Below are 20,726 nucleotides of genomic sequence, written 5' to 3'. Positions count from 1 at the left end.
CTATAAGGCAACACAGAGGAAATATAGAGCTCAAGAAATCTCTTGCTTAAAAAGAACTGGGATCCAATCCTGCAAAACTTTACTTATTGGCTCCACTAGGACCATGCCTGACATGAAGCATTTCCTGTGCGAATAAAGCTGGGCGATCGGCCCTGTAAGGTAGAATTTAGTAAGAAGCCATTTCTCATCTTAGTTGCGCCCATGTTAATCCTGGAATGACTTCAATGAACTCATTGTGTTTACTTGATCTTAACACCAGTGTAACTGAAAAGAATCTGGTGTTAAATAAGATGCAGACTGTGTTCCACAAAATAAGAAAAGGCTGAGAGAATTCTCTGGCTAGAGCCTACTTGATTGGGATTGTGAGGGGAGGACATGCTAATGAAAATTATAAGATTTAACAAAAATCCACATGGTGGTTGGAGTTAATACATTTTCATAGAAGGCTTCTTTTTAATTTCAAGACAGAGTTAAATATGGAAAATTTAATCAGGAAACTACCTGGCTGTTTAGATTAGCCTCTGTGATAAAGTACCACAATTTGTTTCAGTTCTAATTATGTCTTACCATTATGTTCTATCCATGCTGTAAACCAACAACAAACAGGAAAGAATCTAATAGAATATTGCAATACTGTATTTAATGTCTTGTTGCATTACAGAAACTGTTTGCAGATTGTTACCCTCAACATGTCTCCACTAATTCCAGTGGGAGGAATGTTTTTCAGGCAAGCGCTTGATATGTGCCTGATCCTGAATGGTACTGAGCCCCCCATTTTCTCACTGTAGAAGCTAAGGGCGCTTAGCACTTTGAAGGATTTAGAGCTCAAGTGTTTCCTGACTGACTTGAGAATGTACAAGAGGCTTCTTTTTGCTAAGCTTGTTTTTACTCAATGAATTGTTGGATTTAACCTCACTGGTTGAATGAAAAAATTGTCCTGTGGCTTAGGAAAAAATGGAGTCCCAAACCACTTAAGAAATCCGTTTGAATGCTTAGAACGTATGGCAGAAACACCTGACTCGGTGTTTTCTAGGGACAAGTAAAGGATGAGGACTAGCTGGCGGAAATCCAATTCCATAAAATGGAAGTGGTGTTGGGAAGACGGACGCATCAGTGAGCCACTTTATAGGAGGGCGTGTGCTCCTGCCATTTGTTACTGGAGCTTGCAGTCTTGGGTTACTGTTGAATCCTTAGCTGCTTTTGAGCAACCCTATAGCAGAAGAAAACTGGGTGGCTTTTTAATTTGTTTGGCAGGGAGGATGCAACCATTCTTCTCAGATGCAGATCTTGCTACCATGTCTTACGACTCTCTCGCCTTCAAAATAGCTGCAATGTGCTTTACTTGGAGCTATGGCTTAATCCAGCCTAGTACCTGAAGATGATCCAGAACTTTGGAATTCACTCCCTACCTATGATGATCCCCAAGAGCTGCACAAAGCCTTTCTCTTCTGAAGCTTTTAGGGAGGGAAGGTACAAAGAGGGAAGGTACAAATACTTGTGTGTGGCCTGTAGGGCTTTTGTTTTTCTTGTTCTGAGGAGGATGGGTTTGAAAGTGCAGTCACTGGCGGTAAAACAAAAGCAATGTAAAGCAAAGGTGCTTAAAGCTCTGAATAAGTACTACTTAAATGTATTGCATAAATTGTACTGATTGTAGTCTTGTTGTTGTTTCCATTCCCTTAGGCTGAATTTGAATGCATCAATGAGAAGAAGAGACAAAAGAAGAAAAGCTACAAAAATTCTGGTGTCGTGAGTGTGAAACACTGTGAGGTCGGTACTCAAGGATTTTATTTTTAAACTCAATTGATTTTTCTTTATTTATAAATGTCCAGGTACAGCATCTCTGATCTAACATGCCTCAACTACCCCAAGTGTAAGTAACAGTAAAATGTATGAAAAATGCAGAAAGATTTGAGTCTAGAAGATGATAGTATAGATACAGAATGCTTTGAATGTTGTAGAAGCATTACCGTGACAAAGTAAAACATTGTTGCTTCACATAGAATCAGAATACAATTAATGACAGGTTTCAGAGTAACAGCCGTGTTAGTCTGTATTCGCAAAAAGAAAAGGAGTACTTGTGGCACCTTAGAGACTAACCAATTTATTTGAGCATGAGCTTTCGTGAGCTACAGCTCACTTCATCGGATGCATACCGTGGAAACTGCAGCAGACTTTATATACCCACAGAGAATATGAAACAATACCTCCTCCCATCCCACTGTCCTGCTGGTAATAGCTTATCTAAAGTGATCATCAAGTTGGGCCATTTCCAGCACAAATCCAGGTTTTCAGGGTGAGAGAACCTGGATTTGTGCTGGAAATGGCCCAACTTGATGATCACTTTAGATAAGCTATTACCAGCAGGACAGTGGGGTGGGAGGAGGTATTGTTTCATATTCTCTGTGGGTATATAAAGTCTGCTGCAGTTTCCACGGTATGCATCCGATGAAGTGAGCTGTAGCTCACGAAAGCTCATGCTCAAATAAATTGGTTAGTCTCTAAGGTGCCACAAGTACTCCTTTTCTTTTTGCGAATACAATTAATATTACTCCTGCATTTTCTATAGAGCGTTTATGACTTAGTCTTCTATACAGGAGATTGCAAGCAAGTGAAAGTTACTGTTTCATACAAGGTCTTTTGGTTTAGAAATAGTTGTCTAAATATCAAACCCCCATAACCTTATTCTCAGTAGGATGATCTTACCACTTAAAGTAAAGGAATTCCTCATCTAATATCCTCTTGAGTGGGAAGTGGGGGTGTTCAGGTCCTAAATAATAAAACAGCCTTCTGAAATTCTATTTGCATGTATCATGGAATGACCAGGGAAGTGGTGATTTGCATTGTCTTAAACACAAAAAAGCACTAAACTTCCTAGCAATTAATTAATAGGTACCATAGTGTCAATTTCCTTACTAGCTGAACACTGGCTAATGTAAGAAATATTTATCTGATATGAATTTTCTCCATGTACCCAGATCCTGTTTAAATATAATTATAAGGGGCCCAGTACTGGCACACACAGTGCATAGTACCTTATTCGTTGTGTACTCCCAGTGAAATCTAGAGGCACTACTTATGGAGTAAAGGTACTGTTTTACATCAGTACGGGAAGCAAAACTTGGCCTTAAGGAAATTAAGAAATTGCTTCTGTCTTTTGGGTTTTGCTGAAACCAGTGTGTTTCCTTTTAGATTATAGTGGAATGTACGTTCCTTGATTACATCATGGGAGGATGTCAGCTGAATTTCACTGTAAGTAAATTATGTGTACATAATTGCTTTGTTTTTCAGAGTAAGCTGTAATGTGTTATGGATTCTCTTAATCTCATGTTTGTTTTTTGTAGCAGATGACTCATAAGCCCATATTTCCAGAGGCCCTCTGGCCTGTTTTGTCAACTGTTACCTGGAAAGTTCTGGAATATGATAGACTGCTAGCATCAGACATGAGTTCTGAATATTCAGATGTACCCAGTCAGAGCTGGATATAACTGTATGGGCAGAGACCAAAGGAGTTTACAGTTCCCTGTTGCTTGGGTTTGTCTTACACCATCTTATCACAAGTGTAGTTCAGATCAGCTTAACGGCTGTCAAGCAATCTGGGAATGTCTGTAGTTCTGTTCACTCCTAACACATCCATTACACCTGGGGGTGGTCATGTAGAGCTTGTTATGGTAGGTTTACACCTGGCAAGGATTTCCTCATGCCAGAATAATCTCAACTGCCTATATAGGATGGCTTCAAGGCCCTTATGCACAGCCTGAGCAACATGCATAGGCCTTAGCATGGGATCAGACCCTGAAATGGTTTAATTCACAATACTGGTACAACACAGGCAGTAGCAATGTAAGTTTTCTCCACTCTGGCAGTGTACCTCAGCCCTCACCCAGAGTAGATCAGTGTCTCTGGCTGGTCTGTCAGCAAGGGTATCTGTTAATTTTTAACTGTTGTGGTATTCTTTGAGTAGCTTCCACTTGGAAGCAGGCTGAGACTATAGACTCATTTCACAACCATGGAGAATATTGTGAATGCTTTTGTTTAAGACCTATATGAGCCAGCAGCTGATAGACAGAAAGCCAACCAGTCCCCATGGTGAACCACAGCTTCATGATGTTTGAGTAGGGTACATTCCTTAAACAAGGTTCTGATGTTCAATAAAATGGTGTAACTATGGCAGCTGACAGATGATTACATGTACCAGTATGTGATGTAGATAGTTCTTCCTGTTTTTGTCAGTTTAATTTTGCCTGCAATTGGGAACCCAGTTTTCCATCACTGCTAACGGATACAAATGCTACATTTGACAGGTGGGGATAGATTTTACAGGCTCCAATGGGGACCCTCGTTCACCAGACTCTCTACATTACATCAGCCCTAATGGGGTTAACGAATACCTGACAGCCATTTGGTCTGTAGGAATGGTCGTTCAGGACTATGATGCGTAAGTTTTAACTTATCTCATTTTCAAATGCATGTTGTAGAACCGGGGCATGTCAGTATTGCAGATGTCCATAAACAGCTCATAATAAAAGCTGTAGAGCTGAATGTACTGAAAGTACGAGAACATGCATAAAAATCCTTTCACATTTTCCCTTCCATTTTATCCTCTCCTCTTTGAATGAGCTCTCGCCCTTTGCTGGGAGAGGCTAGGGAGAAAGGGTACAGTCTGTTTTGGCTTGTGTGTAACTACATTCCACTTGACTCTGCATAAGGTGGTCCAGGCATACTACAAATGGTCGTACCCAAGTGACATTTTCTCTAAATGGATGGAGGTGCAAATCTGTCAATTTAGCTATCTGATATTCCTTGGCAGAGCCAGAGGGTGGCAGCACAGAGATTATATCTGCTTAAATACGAACAATGTGTTCAGGATACAGGACATGGATATGAAGACAGTCTGCTCTCCATGGAGCTTACAGTCTGGGATGCAGTTGAGAGGTCCCATTGGGAGAACCAGAGAACAAGTGTAGGGGCTTATGGTTTGTTTTTAATTTTGAATCTCTTTTCTAACGTGACGTGGAGGATTTTCATGAGTACAGTTTGTGGGCATCATGGAAAGTCAGTATTTATTAATAATAGAAGGAATTTGAATGATGAGAGAGGGGGACCTGGGACTTGGAGATGTGTCCAATAGTATATCCTTGTTGATCTAGGGTGATATTCCTTTGAGAGGGCCCAGAATTCACAAACCTCAGTACAATCCGTTTCTCAGTCCGTATTTTACCCTTGGGGGCATTCTGCGCCAAAAAAAAAATTCTGCACACAATATTTTAAAATTCTGCAACCCAACCCTGACACCGTGCAAGGACTGGGCCTGCCCCAGAAACACCCCAGGACCCTGCTCTGCCATGCCAGATGCACCAGTTGTGGGCAGGCAGGCTCAGCCCAGCAGGATCCAAGTGTGGAGGGGCTTAGTGTGGGTGATCCTAGAGTGGGCTGAGAGAATTCTGTGGGAGCAATCTGGGGGTGGATGGCTCAGTGGCGGATCCGGGTGTGGGAGGGATCTGGATGCACAGGGGCTTGTTGGGGAGGTTATGGGTGCAGCGATAATGGGACTCTGCAGGGGGGTCCAGGTGTGGCTCAGCGGGGGGGTCTGGATGTGTGGGGGATAGAGCTCGGTAGGGGGGTCTGGGTGTGTGGGGTCAGTGGGGGGGGTCCAGATGCTGGAGGAGTGGGCCCCACTGGGGTGGGGATCCAGGTGCAGCTGTTTGGGGGTCAGTGGGGTGGGTGGGTGGATGGATGCAGTACAGGGGAAGAGGAAGTCCCATCGTCCCCAACCCAACCGGGACTAGCAGCCCAGCCAGTCGGGGCTTTCCCAGTCCTGCCCCCTCCCCACAGTGATTTACCTCTCTGACCGCTTCCCTGGCACCCAAAACACACTGCGGGGGACAGTGGTGTGACTGCTCTTATGGCTTTCCTTTGCTTCCCTGTCAGAAAGTCGTTTTTCTGCAGGGAAGCAAATCTGTGGGGGACAAGAGTTCTCCATATGTGCTGTGGTGCAGAATTCCCCCAGGAGTAATATCTCCAAACTCGATGGTCTGCATGGTAGTAAATAGCTGCTACGGTTTTCATGGCTTAAATTATCTCATGACAAATGCTAAACAAAAACCAGCAGAGCATTTGCAACCTAACACATTTTGATAGCAAAAATTTTAAATGTTAATTCCCTAAGTGCCCTGCTGACTTGGACAGAAAGAAATTCTCTCTGCCTACCTGATTTGGCCTTTACACAGGGGAAATTTCCTGTTGATTTCTAATAAACAGCTTTATGATTATGACTAGGATTAGCTAAATTGTTTTGAATTGTGAACAGTCTAAAGGGAAACAACTACTTCATTTTCTCTTAAATTGTGTTTTCAGAGATAAAATGTTTCCAGCCTTTGGATTTGGTGCACAGATTCCTCCTTCCTTTCAGGTAACCAAATGTGTAAATTTGCTACGTAGGCAATCTAAAACAACTTACTCAAGGACATGTGCATGTCTAAAACCTGAACATCTTTTGTGTATTGACAGGTATCTCATGAGTTTCCATTAAACTTTAACCCATCAAATCCATTCTGCACTGGTAAGTCTTAGAAACTATCACAAGAGTCTTAAAGAATCAAATATCTGGAAAGTCTTGTTTCTACTAGGTACCACTTAACTGCCTCATGGTGCTGTGTTTAATCTGGCACCATTAATACAACAACAGTAAAGGTTGTGGCAGTAGATGTTAATTTGTATAGAAAAGTCTCTGATTAGAAGAAATGTGTGACCTATTCAGAATATGGACTTCAAAATACTAGAAGAGATGGGAAGGAAGGAGATGCTCTTTGCTAATCAGAGCATCTGCCAGGCTTCTGATTAAGCAGGCTGATTTCGTTAAATAGACAAGGAACTTCAGTCAGTAACCAGGCTAGAATTTCCTGCTATAAATCCTTACCTGTGTGAAGGAGCCTTTGGTTCTTTTTCTTTTTTGAACTTTCACAGCACATCTACCTTGGGGTAACAGCAATGTAGGCTTCTTCCATACTGCCATGCCAAGGTACTTCATTGCTGGTGTGGAGGGAACCTCGCTGGCCCTAGGAGTGAGAAGGTGGTTCATTCTCTGACCATTTAGTCTTTTCCTCTCTGCTTAGACTGCTAACAAAGACATGTGTTCTAAACTGAGCAGACCTGTTATAAACTAGGTAGCCAGATTTCAGGATAGTGATATTTGGCCACTTAGACAACCTTCTTAACCTTGACATAAAGTCAAGATTAGCTTTTGTGGAAGGCTATGGCCTGATAAAAGGCCTCTGTTCACCTAAAGCATACAACTTCCTTTATCATTATCTTAATTTTAAATAACTTTGTACTACTCTAGATGTCTGGCACCTATGGAGGTGTCAGGACAGTTGAGTGCCTCAGAACAGCAATGCAACATTAACATGAAATATTAAGACTTAACCATTTGTTTTCTTAAGGAATCCAAGGTGTTATTGATGCATACCGGGCCTGCCTTCCTCAAGTAAAATTATATGGGCCAACCAATTTTTCTCCAATAATAAACCACGTGGCTACATTAGCTGGTGCAGCTGCACAGCAACAGACAGCATCAGTAAGTACTTTATCTTAGTGTAGACGTTCCCCTCCTTCTTTCTTCTTTCTTTCGATGCTATACGCTATTCATTTCCCCTCTGTGTGCTTGGAAGCGTACCAACCTTATTTGTTATCCACTTATCCTGTGAAGTTGCATTTGTTACCATTAGGCTTTATGGATGCCAGAGCTTCCTCACAGATTGTACATAACAAGAATCTTTCATCCAGATGAAGCTTATTTTCTGATAGGAATGTCAATTTAAAAAAAAGTACTTGGCATTTTGTAGCACTTTTCATCCAAAACATTCAGAGCACTTCACAAACATTAAGGATCTAGTTCTGCCCTGGAATACACACACATTTTAGGGCAGCATTTATCCTCAAGTTGAGTGGCAAGCGTAATCCTCATTTCTCAGAGGGTAAACTGAGACACACGTTACTTAACGTGACCAAGACAGGATTGCACAAGAGTCATGTAAGACTAAAACTGTCTGGCTGTGGTTTGGCTGTTGCAAACAGCAACATGCTTATCTCTTTGTCCCTTGTTATGACCTGCAGTCCAAAGCAGCAAGTAACACACAGAATGAACTCTGTGGAACCTTCTAAACCAGTGGCTCTCAACCTTTCCAGACTACTGTACCCCTTTCAGGACTCTGATATGTCTTGCTTACCCCCCAATTTCACCTCACTTAAAAACTACTTGCTTACAAAATCAGACCTAAAAATACAAATGTGTCAGAGCACGTTACTGAAAAGTTGCTTGCTTTCTCATTTTTTTTAAAACCATAGAATTCTAAAATAAATTAATTGGAATATAAATATTGTACTTGCATTTCAGTATATAGCATATAGACCAGTATAAACAAGTCATTGTCTGTATGAAATTTTAGTTTGTACTGACTTCGCTAGTGCTTTTTATGTAGCCTGTTGTAAAATTAAGCAAATATCTAGATGAGTTGATGACCCCCTTGAAGACCTCTGCATACTCAGGTGTAGGCATATCCCTGTTTAAGAACCACTGCTCTAAACTTTTCCGCTTTGTTCCCAGAGCTCAGACAGGAGCACTGCTATGAGTTAGCTGGAAACTGGAAAAGAACTATCAGTATTAATATGCAAATGACATATGACTAACCATAACACTTTACTTTGGACATAGAGTTGCCAATTCTGGTTGGATGTATTCCTGGAGGTTTCGTCACATGACATAATATTTAATTAAAGTTTAATCTTTAATTCCTGGAGATTCCCAGAGAGTCCTGGGAGGGTTGGCAACCCTATAAATTGGACCTCTTGTAATAGTAATAGGCCCCATTGTGTTGGGCATTTTTCTGTCTTAGAAAAGACACTGTCTCTGCTCTGAAGTGCTTCCAATCTAATGAGACAAACAAACGGAATATTTGAGGATGTGGATACAACATATAGGCAAAAGAGCATGTTGAAGAATTGGCCCAGCTTTGTTAGTTACACGTATTGTAGAAATGTTTGGTTTGTGTTTTCTTTTTAATTGAGGTTAGAAGGATTAGGAAAAGGGTTGGAGAAGAGGAATGAGCACAGCTTATCAACTGTCCAGTCATGATCAATAGGCTGGGTTCTGTAGACATCATGGCAGATGTGGAGAAAGTAGAGCTGGAGGGAGCTATACAGGAGGAAGGACAAAGTGGTGGGGAACAAGTAGTTGTGTGAAGAGGGAGAAAAAGAGCAAAGAGACAAAGTAGAGAAGAGATATGGAGGGAACCAAGGGGGAGCTATTGGAGAGCATGGCTTGGTAAAAACAATCAGAAAATTAATTATAGTTTAAGTCCAGGCTTCCTGAAGTTCCTAAAAGAAACCAGATGAAAGTGAGAAAATGGAAGTTTAGCAAAATATGCAGGTCTCAGTTTAGTTGTGGTGGTTTGTCCTTGGAACTGAATCCCTGTCCAGAGCAAGCAGGGTGGTGAGATGGTGGCAACCCACCAAAAAGAGACTCTGAAACTTGAATGGAGTTTACTTGTAACAATGGAGATGTGATCCTTCCATTTAAGGTTCATCAAACAACGTAATACAGAAACCGGACCTAATCCAGGTTTTATAAACTATTGATGGTAGCAATAGTAAATACAGATTCTAAAAGCACAGTGAAGAGGCTGTTACTTATTTGCATGCTGTTACCAAGAATATTCTTCAGCTCACAACTGTTTCATAACTGACGCAATATTGGATATCTGGGGACAAAGAGAGAATTGGGTATCCTTGCTACCTATGTACCTGCAACACTTTCTGAAAGCCTTTCCCTGCTAATAGCCTCCATACTTGTGAATGTGAGCCAACAAACTTGTAAACCTCTACTGGAACTCCGTACTCAGGGTTTTTCTACTGAAGAACACTAATTTTGCTTATTACAAATATCTGTGTTTGTCACTGAACAGCCAAACAGAGATTTGAAGTCAAGACCTGGTTTATCTGTTATAGATATGTACTGTAAGCTATTGGCTCCTATTTGAAATTTAGCTAATTTACGTAAAACATCAAAGGCAGATTGCAGCTTCTGCCAGTTAATCCTAGAAAACAGCTGGCATGCAGGTATAGTAAAGAAAATTTTACGTAGGAATTTGAAGCAACAGAGGGAGTATATGTATTTAAAAAAGAATCCACCTCTTTTCTAATAATCCAACCCAGTATCTTGTGTAGTTTTTTTTTCTTTAGAAATCTGAAACTTCCTTGAAGTGTAGAACTGGTGCTAGATAAACTGTTCATATTAGACACTTACGTTAGAAGAACTCCTCCTTTCAACCGCTGACTGGCTGTGATGGTATGATATTAAGGCCTGGTCTGCACCTAAACCTAGGTTGACCCAGCTGCATTACTTGAGGCTGTGAAAAATTTTACATCCTGTGCAACGTAGTTAGGTCACCCTCATCCCCAATTATAGATGCAGCTACAGAGGAATTCTGTCAATTTAGCTACTGCCTTTCGAGTAGTAACAAGAAAAACCCCTTCCATTGCTGTAGTAAGTGTTTTACACTACAGTGCTACAGCAGTGTAACTGCAGCAGAGCTGTTATAGCATTTGTTGCCCTAAAAAATCAGGCATACTGTCTGTTTTTTCAGCACTCAGGACAAAGACCCTCCGTTTTGGTCAGTGTTTTGCAAACTCCTTGCTACAGTACATACAGGAGGGTTTCTTTCTTTTTTTTTCTTGGCACTCTGGCTTATGTGCTGGGGCTTCTGTGGCTGTGTTGAGCAAGGTTTTATATTTACATTTTTCAAAGACATTACTTCAAATAGATCATAAAGGAAAATATTCAGTTAAACTTGCTTTCAGCTCCTGCCCAAAACCCAACAAAATCTGTGTCCTATGTTTGAATGACATTGTACTTGAGATCTGAGGATAGCTTTTCAACTTGGCTGCTTTAGATTGCTGCCAGTTGGACATAAGGGCCTTGTAGGCTTTGCAGTGAATATGTGTTTTGCTTCTTGGGGAGGGAGAGTTAAGGTTGGGTTTTATTGGACCAGGCAGAAGAGACTTGGATCAAATGTAGATTCTTGATTGCAAAGAATAAGCCTCTCATATTGAAAAGTTACCATTCTATGCCCTGTAAACCTGTAGCATGCATGTATGCAATATTATCTCTTCTGCTGTTCCCAATTGTAACAAAGTACATATTGGTTTGACAGCAATATTTTGTGCTCCTCATCATAACGGATGGTGTGATAACAGACCTTGATGCAACCAGAGCCGCCATAGTTAATGCCGCAAAGCTTCCCATGTCCATTATCATTGTTGGCGTTGGAGGAGCTGATTTCAGTGCCATGGAGTTTCTTGATGGTGACAATGGAAGTCTCAGGTCCCCAACTGGAGAGCCAGCTATCAGAGACATTGTCCAGTTTGTGCCATTTAGGCAGTTCCAAAATGTAAGTATCATTCCTTACTGAATACATACCAGCGAAGTACACTAGATTTCATAGCATGTAAATACTAGTGGCTCTACTTCCACTGTGGAGTTTATACATGGAATGGCCCTGGAATGAAGTCTAAAGCCTCTTGAAAACACTCTCTGTTAGCGGTGAGGTATGGCTTTCATATCAGGGGCTAAGAAGAGATGAAAGCCTACCAGCTCATCTGTGGAACTCCCAGTAAATCATTTCTATCGAAAAAGGTGACCTGTTCCTGGTTTAAGAATCAATCAATCTCTCTCTCTTTTTTTCACCAGTCTTTTCAGGACATGTCATTTATATAGCTACTTCAGAACTGATATGCAGTTCAGCATAATCAAACCAATGCTGGTGTCCTATCGGAGGAGAAAATGAGCAATGATTTTGACTTCACCTAAGATTATTTCCATTTTAGTCAGTGTAGTTGCCTGGCTGTAAATCTGGATTAAGATTAGAATTAATCTCTGTGTGCATGCATTATATCATTTTGATAAATAAATCTTAGTGTGTGAAGGTGAGGGAGTCATTTTCTGATATATAGGTGCCCTTGCTGAGGTAGTTTTATTAAAGCAAATAAAACCCTCTTTACAGAGATGCAAACAAAATGGTGGGGAAGCTCTATTTAGTGTACAACCCAACAGATGGAATCCAGCATATAAATACTGTTGACATTGGGTCATATAGCCTTCTTAAATGTCATGGCCTTGCAAAGATGTATACAAATAAATAATCTGGGGAAAGTAAAACTGACAGATAAAACAGCTTAGCTTCCAAGGTGCTCCCTTCCTAGTTCTTGTTTTTGTACATTTTATGCTCTGTTCTATCTCCCTGGCCCCTCATGGTAAAAAGCTCATATTAAAATAATGCACCAGTTTTCCTTGATTGCCACTATTTGTTCAGGCATTTTGATGTGGGGGAAGGGAGTAATCTGCAACGATTACTTAAAGTGCCATCCTTAGTTGGAGACTAAAAAGTGTGTTAAACTTTGGCAAGGAACACTCTAACAGCAGGATTTTCAGGAGTATAAAAAAGCTAAAAAGCAAAAATGAGGTGGTAGCTGCTAAGGCTAAAGCCCTGGAAGGGTTAGATGCCTGTCTTGAAATGAAGAAGAGTGAGAGAGAGAAATATATAGACTGGAAAAGACCAGTGATAAGAGAACTGAAGACATTGATGAGATCAAAGTAATTGAAGATGAAAGTGGAAATACGTTAACCAATGAGACCAGATTACGGAATGGTAGCATAATTACTGTTTAAAGGCTTATGATTTGAAGAGCATCCAAGAGAACCATGCCATATGATAAAACCAAACCGGGTTCTGGTGGTACCAGTCCAAGAAGAAGTTGTAGAATCACTGAGCAACATAAAAAATAAGAGAGCTCTCAGTCCTGATGGCATACCAGGAGAAATATGGAAGTACCTGGGGCAGGTAGGCATGAATATATTGATACAATTGTTTAATTTCATTATGAGGACTCAGCTATGTCTGGAGAAAGCACATTGGTACCAACATTTAAGGAAAAAGGAGACATACAAGACTCTGGTAACTGCAGCGTTAAACTCATGAGCCATGCCATGAAGGTCTGGGAGACTGTTATTCATAAGAGACTGAAGAGAAAATAAAAGTCAGTGACAGTTAGTTTGGATTCATGCCAGGCAAGTTAACAATGCTATATTTATATTTTTCCACGAGCAATCTTAATGCAGAGAAAAGAGGAGAAACCCTTTACGTAGTGTTCATTGATCTTGAGAAGGCTTATGATCACCTTCCAAAAGAAGTCATCTAGTGGTGTATGAGAATGAAACAGATACGTGAATACCATATCAGACTCCTCTAGGACATGTACAAGGGTGCTGTTACCGCAGTCAGAAGGCCAGTCGAAGAAACTGAACAATTTCTAATAAGTCAAAGTTCACCAAGGCCTTTTGTTCACAATGCACTTTAAGAAAACATCCAAAGAGTAGTGTGTGCTTTGTGCAGGTTATGTAATGCTCCTAGGGCAGAGCAAAAATGAAGCAGACAAATATTTAGAGTGATGCATACAGTAACTCCTCACTTAACATTGTAGTTACGTTCCTGAAAAATGCGACTTTATGTGAAATAATGATAAGCAAATCCAATTTCCCCACAAGAATTAATGTAAATGGGGGGTTAGGTTCCAGGGAAACTTTTTTTCACCACACAAAAGACACTATATACATATAAAGTGTAAGTTTTAAACAAACAGTTTAATATTGTACACAGGAAGTTCCCGGGAGCAGCTCTGAGGCAGAGGGCAGGGCAGTGAGGGGAGGCACAGCTGAACTGCTGCTGGGCAGCTGGTGAGCCACATACCTTACAGGGAATTTAGGGAGCTGATTGTCGGGGGGTGGGGAGGACTGCCAGCCCCCCGGTTCTAATCCCCACAAGGAGGGGCTGCTCTTCCAGAGAATCCTGCAAGCAGTGGGCAAAGCAGGCAGCTGCCAAACGACATTAGGGAGCATTGCGCAACTTTAAACAAGCATGTTCCCTAATTGATCAGCAATGAAACAACTTTAACTGGGACGACTTTATGCGAGGAGTTACTGTACTTGAAAGAAATTACATGAAAATGAGCAGAAATAAAACAGTATATGGTCTGTAGATTCGATGATAGTCTCGTCATCTTCCTGAAACATAAGTCTTGAGGACCAGCCAATACCAAAGGTATAGAAGTTCAACTTAGGCGAGATAGTACAGAATAATGGTAAACTCCATGACTAACTTATAAACAGAACAGGAAAGGCGTGGACTAAATGAAAAGCAAGTGGAGTGGCCTGCAATAAGAGGATGCCTATTAACTTGAAAAGCAAGATCTACAAGACAGTAATTAGCCCTACTCTTTTGTATGGCTGTGAATGCTGGGCACTGAGAAAGACAGGAGAATGTCTTGAATGGAAATGAAAATGTTCAGATGTATGGAATTACAAGGTTGGACCATATTCAGAATGAGCAAATTATGGGATATGAGAAGGTGGTACCAGTTATACAAAAGCTGAAGGAATCCAGGCTTAAATGGTTTGGGCATGTGAAAAGAAGACTGGAAGAATATCTAGGAAATGGTGCGTTAAACTTGGAAGTAGAGGGTGAGAGAAGCATGTAGAAGACCCAAACTAGATGGCTGGATGTTATATGAAAGTATTTGATTAGCTGTAGAGTTTCCAAGGAACTGCTTGTAGACCGACTGGAACGGGAAATAAGGACTCAAAAAGCCAACCCTGTATATATCAGACTGAGTCTAGAAGAAGAAAGTTGTAGATTAATTTGCCAGTTAGTGCAGTGCCGTCATGATTACTCAGGTATAGAACTGATGTGCTTAAATCTGTTTTTCAGTTACACAAACTTTCCTTTTTCTAGTATCACAGGTTTGATCTTGAAATACAAACTAACTATACTTTGAAGGAATTGCATGTAGAACAAGCAATGCATTTACTGCAGATGAGGGTTGGGATAATAGGATGTGGATGAAAACTCACTTAACCAACCTCAGGTGCTTAACTTCTGTCACTTTAACCTTGCATAGCAGAGATTTTATTGACATGGCTAAAAATTTCCTCAGTGTATTTTATCCTGGTGGATCCCAAAAGACTTTGTAAACTGCATATGCCACACAGAGGCAGCCTCCACTGCAGAGGAGGGAGGCATTCAGCTGCTTTGCAGCATTTTGCTTAGTAGTAAGAGTGGAAAGGTAAAGGTGGGCAGGGAAGCTTTTTTCCAAGGGCACTGTAGCAAATTCCTGAGAGAAATGCTGTAGATTCTGTTTGGACAAATTAACGGATGGCACCTAAACTTTTAAGGTCTCCTCTGACCAATGGTTAAGACTGAAGTTTGATGTTCTTTTTTTAATAAGGCTCCCAAAGAAGCCCTGGCTCAGTGTGTCCTGGCAGAAGTGCCTCAGCAAGTGGTAAACTACTTCAGCACATACAAACTGCAGCCTCCCAAGAATCCTGCCGCAAAGTGAGAGAGCACTGAGTGGGACAGGCGAGTGAGGCTAATCCAGTTGGGATTCCTGCAACTCCCGCATGTCAATGGACTTGTCTTGATTTTTTTTTTTTTTTTTTGCGTACATTGATTCAGACCTGTTAATGTCTGTTTGCTTTTGCATGGAAACATGTACTTTGCCAGGCTTTTTTTACTTGAGACAAAGATGTACCCTGTTTAATACTCATGTTGATTATGATAAAGGCCCCACCTGGGCAAATTTGGTAGAAAATAACATTTCAAGTAAGCTGAATATGAAAATCATGAACCGACTGTGCCAAGTTGTTGGGTGTGGTGCTGCTGCTTTGTGCTGCAGGGCTGGTGTAATAAGGTCATCAAGCTGGCTGAACTGCTCCAGGGAGAATCACCCCAGTGTGCCATGGTCTTCAGTATTGTAGAGCTGATGTAGCAGGGAGTGTCTACAGAGAGGGGTATGTGGCTGGGCTATGTACTTGCGCTTCTAGCCTGGGCTACTTTTCAGGACCCTGTGACTGTTTCAGGCTGGCATATGTTACAGCAGCCATAACGCAGGGTTCAGCACCAGAGTTGGAGCAGTGCAAAAGCAGAGCTTTAAAGACACCTTTGCACACCATCTCCTGACTTATGCCTTTAGTTCCTCTTGGCCAGACCTGGGAATCTGGGCCATCATCTCTCAATATTAATAAAAGGGATGAAACAGTAAACACAGACTGCATAATGTGGATCATTAAGTAACTGTACAGATGCAGCCAACTGCTTTTAATCAAGGTAGCCATCTAAATGATCTAAAAAAAACTCTGTTGGCCTTCAGTGCAGATGCTGTAAAGAGTTTTAAGATTTATATGACAATATACTATGCTGGAAAACTGCAAATGCAAATCACTTTATGTAAAGCTATCACATGTGACTATTAATTGACCTTGGTGGTAACTAGTACAAATTCCATTGCTAAAGAGGAAAACAAAACTTTTCACTCTTGAATTTTTAAGTTGCTTTATATATTTTTTGTAATTATATCTTCTCATATGGAGAGAGCTTTTGAAAGGACTACAGTGTGTACCATTTTAACCTGTTTTGTACAGGTCTTGAAATGCCCCCTAGTTGGCTTTAAAGTGAGTGATCTTTTATTTTCCTGGTAGTACTCTCTCAGCTACTTTGTATTAGTGGTGACCTGCAATTAATTTTTTAAAAATTTGCTTTGTGCCTTTTTTGTTTGCTCATGGTATACTTAAAAGTCTGAAAAAATCCTAGAAAAAAACTTCTCTGCTTGCTTTTTTTTAAAATCTTTACATCATGGATATCAAGCCTGGTCTTCCTTGGTTTTACTGGAGGACTACTGAGAGGTCTCTGATTAATATTGTGACCTCTCATCTTAGTAGAAGGGGTGGGAATTTGAATTGTTAATATCCTCCCATTCTTTTCAAGAATCAATTAGGCATTGGTGTTAACAAACACTGAGTTTTTAAACTGACTATAAATCTTGACTCACACTTACTCTTCTTTTAGTGTTTTGTCTCTTGTGATGTGTTAATTTGATTAGTTCTCCAATTGCAATAGGGTAGAGAACTAGAATTTCTAAGGTCAGACTCTAGAAGGGGAACTTTTTTTTTTTAAACAAAACCCTTTCAGGCCTGTAGGTACAACTCAGACAGAGTCAAAAAAGGCACAAGGATCTTTCCTTTGCAGATCATCTTTATGGATATTGTTCTGCAGCTACTCAAGTGCATCACTCCCATTGACTTCCATAGGAGTCCTATGTGCAAGGTCACTGCAGAATCAGACACTGAATTTGGACTTCTCGTTATTTGTGCTTACTGTATTCGCCAATGCAGATCTATCTCTCACACTCAACTATGTGCTCAACTCCTGGCTTGCTGAATCCTGCCGCACTACAGTGTCACACCTAGGCCAGTGCAGCTGCTGATGGGGTCCCCCCCTCCCGCCCCGAAGAATTTTTTTTTTTAATAATGTACTTTAAGGAAGACTCCTCATCCCAGCATATAATCCTGTTAAGTTTTATTGCTGTTCTTGAATCCTCTCTTTTTTTTTTTTTTTTTGGTTGGATCTTTCTCACTGGCATTTGCCGTGCAGAATTTAAAGAAACTGGAAAATCTGTCTCTCTAGTGCAGGGGTGGGCAAACTTTTTGGCCCAAGGGCCACATCAGGTTTCCGAAATTGTATGGAGGGCTGGTTAGGGGAGGCTGTGGCCTGGCCCCGCCCCTTGTCTGACCCCCCCCCCCCCCGGGACCTCTGCCCCATCCACCCCTTCCTAACCACCTCCGGACCCCCTGCCCCTGACTGCGCCACACACACCCCTGCCACCCCATCCAACCCCTCCTCTCATTCCTGATTGACCCCCGGTGACCCCTGCCCCATCCAACCACCCCTTCTCCCTAACTGCCTCTGGAACCCCTGCCCCTGACTGCCCCCCACCGCTGCATCCAACCCCCTCTCTCCTTCCTGACTGCCCCCCCGGGACCCCTGCCCCCATTAAACCCCTGTTCCCCACCCTCTGACGCCACTCCCCTGCCCCCTTGCCATGCTGCCTGGAGTACCGGTGGCTGGCGGCGCTACAGGTGCACCTCCCAGAGCACCAGGACAGGCAGCTGTGCTGCCCAGCTGGAACCAACCATGCCACCGCCCAGCACAGAGCACCAGGTCAGGCCGGGCTCTGCAGCTGTGCTGCTCGGCAAGAGCTCGTAGCCCCGCGACCAGAGCATTGCGGCAGCAGCGCAGTGAGCTGAGCCTGCAGGGGAGGGGGAACAGCAGGGGAGGAGCCAGGGACGAGCCTCCTGGGCCAGGAGCTCAGGGGCTGGGCAGGAGGGTCCTGCGGGCCAGATGTGGCCTGTGGGCCATAGTTTGCCCACCTTTGCTCTAGTGGGCATCTCAAACTTTTCAGGCTCTAGCTCTTGCCCTCTTACTTGAACTCTTGTCTTCCCTTCTTTTCCCACATTCCACTTATACCCTGGGTCACTGGCATAGCAACTCCTTCTGATCCTACCTGTGTGTATAATACATATGGTAAATAATGCAGAAATGTTTGCCCATTTCCTAAATGTCTTATGAACATTTTAATTCTGTAATTATGCATTTGAAGTAGATTAGATTGGGAAACAATCTGATTGGCTGACAAGGGTTCTGAGTTGTATAATGATGATAAACTGGAACCATATGGGCTGGAATGAATTTCCAAAGCATTACAGTAGCCATTCTATGCACTCAGTAGAATACTCACTTGTAGTAGATTAGTCTACATCTATGCCTTCATTATGTGCTGGAACCTCTAGATTTTCACTACATTCTCTGCCGTATGCCGATACCATCAAAAAATCTGTTTTTTGTTGCTGACTTAGACTATCATGATAGCCCTATGATACTGTTTTATGGGTTGTAGATAGTCAGGTAAAATGTTAGTTAATATGATTGAAGCCATATGACTTGTTTTTGTTTTTCCCCGAGATGTTCCCAAATAGCTCGAATAATTGAAATACTTCATATCAAGTCAAATTCTAACTTTCTATTTTAATCTAATTTGATTTTTTGTTTACAGCTGAAGAATTTAGCTACAGAATCATTCTTTACATCAGAGACGTGCAAGTGTTACTTTATAAGTACAGTACAACCATTAATCGTTGTACCTCAGACCCAAAGAATTAAGTATTGAGAGTAGGGATCCAACGGTGTCACAGCTGCAAATTGATAGCAAACTTATTCACAGCAGTAAACTACTGTAATGCCAAATGTGCCATTTTAAAAAGGGAGAACAAGATGTGGCATTAATTCATTATCTGGAAGAACTGAAACGTGTGCTCATGAATGGGATCCTTTGGTGATCCTCTCCACTGTCTACCAGAATGATTACGAAGTGGATTCTTCTGAACTTCGGTGGTAGTACGCAGTAGCATTTAAGAATGTTACTGGGTACTATTACATATAGGTAACTGATTTTTAGATAACAGCTATCATACCTCTGTTGTATATGGAATACATCCAATAGAACATCTGAACAGTTAAGACTACACATATGCGCTTTCATACCTTCTGTAATAGAGAACGCATAGTATTTTATTTGGCAAGCCCTCCTGCCCTCTGGCCTCTTCATGCTAGAAAATGTACCCATGACACCGAATTGTCAGACTGTATTTGAAAGAGCTAGGCTGGATTTGCACAAAACCCCAACCTCCCCTTCTCTCAGGACTTCAGTACATATCTCTGTTATGTGTCTCTTTCTCGGTGTTGCAAGACAGGCTACCCTCTGGTTCCTGAGCTAACTTAATTGTCCTTTTTTTTTTCCTTTTTTTTCCTTCATATATTTAAAAAAAAAAAATTCCAAACATAAGTACAGATGGCTGTGTAGAACTGAAGGTGTTAAAGTGAAGTAATGTTCCAAGGGGGGAAATGCATCATCAGTTTTTCTAATTTTAAATGTAACAAATGCCTTAGACTAATGTTAACGAATATAACTATAGCTGTATTTAATTTTCTGCTTTTCAGTAGGAACATGCTTGCAGCTTGCTAGCACCACCTTGTGGTAAACGTTATATATAGCAGTCTTCATAATCAAAGAAGGTAGATACACACTATTAGCAAACAAAGGGGAAAAAGTACATGAATGTGTATGGCAGAGAGAGATCTTTATGACCAGACTTCAAAAAAGGTAATTTCCTTAATATTTGTGATAAAGATAATTAATGGAACAATATGACCGAATTCATTAAAACTGCAAACTTCAATATACTACTCTTCTTTTGGTGTATTTTCTTTTCAACTTTTCCTATCAAACACAGAGAGTACTCCCTTTGTAGGTGCTATAAAGAGGCTTTCCAGGTTTCCTGCTTCTAGTTTATACATGCAGTTCAAATATACTTTTGCTCAGGGTTTTATGCTCTGTGAAGTATTTTTTATAAATTAATAACACTCCTTTGTTCATAGAAGCAAAGTGTAAAGAGATTGGCTTCATAACATCTTGTTTTTGGCCAAACAGCCAGGTATAAAGGTTAGCAGTGACTTTCAGTGTCCTTTGGAAATTCAGAATTACACCATTTCTGGTATTCTATAGAGAATGATGATTGATATTTTGCACCCTGTTATCTTTTGGAATTTCTATATTGGGAACAGGATTTTTATGTTCAACTATATAAAAAAAACATTAAACACCCATTTCACTTGTATTTCACATTTTTCTTGCTGCTTTGGAAGAAATGATCAAATATATTTGAGACCTCGAGGGGTTTTGACATTTAGTTAAGTAGCACTACTTGAACTACAAATGCTGCAGAACAT

At 41.2% G+C, this 20,726-nt stretch overlaps 1 protein-coding gene across 6 annotated transcripts in view; it reads left to right on the top strand.

Annotated features, from left to right (window-relative positions):
• Positions 1–19,184, top strand: part of CPNE3 (copine 3) — a 63,333-nt gene extending 44,149 nt beyond the window's left edge. For all 6 annotated transcript variants that reach the window (XM_073330648.1, XM_073330650.1, XM_073330645.1 and 3 more), the window contains 8 exons: positions 1,681–1,767; positions 3,190–3,249; positions 4,302–4,435; positions 6,355–6,409; positions 6,508–6,559; positions 7,440–7,573; positions 11,208–11,444; positions 15,334–19,184. In XM_073330648.1, coding sequence (XP_073186749.1) covers positions 1,681–1,767; positions 3,190–3,249; positions 4,302–4,435; positions 6,355–6,409; positions 6,508–6,559; positions 7,440–7,573; positions 11,208–11,444; positions 15,334–15,444 — 870 coding nt within the window. In that variant the 3' untranslated portion in view covers positions 15,445–19,184. The remainder of the gene's footprint in view (positions 1–1,680; positions 1,768–3,189; positions 3,250–4,301; positions 4,436–6,354; positions 6,410–6,507; positions 6,560–7,439; positions 7,574–11,207; positions 11,445–15,333) is intronic.
• Positions 19,185–20,726: the final 1,542 nt, after the last annotated feature.

Source organism: Lepidochelys kempii, chromosome 2 (assembly GCF_965140265.1).
Source record: "Lepidochelys kempii isolate rLepKem1 chromosome 2, rLepKem1.hap2, whole genome shotgun sequence".
NCBI classification, from domain to species: Eukaryota; Metazoa; Chordata; order Testudines; family Cheloniidae; genus Lepidochelys; species Lepidochelys kempii.
Note: the sequence above shows the minus strand (reverse complement) of the source record. Positions and strands in the feature narration are given on the sequence as shown.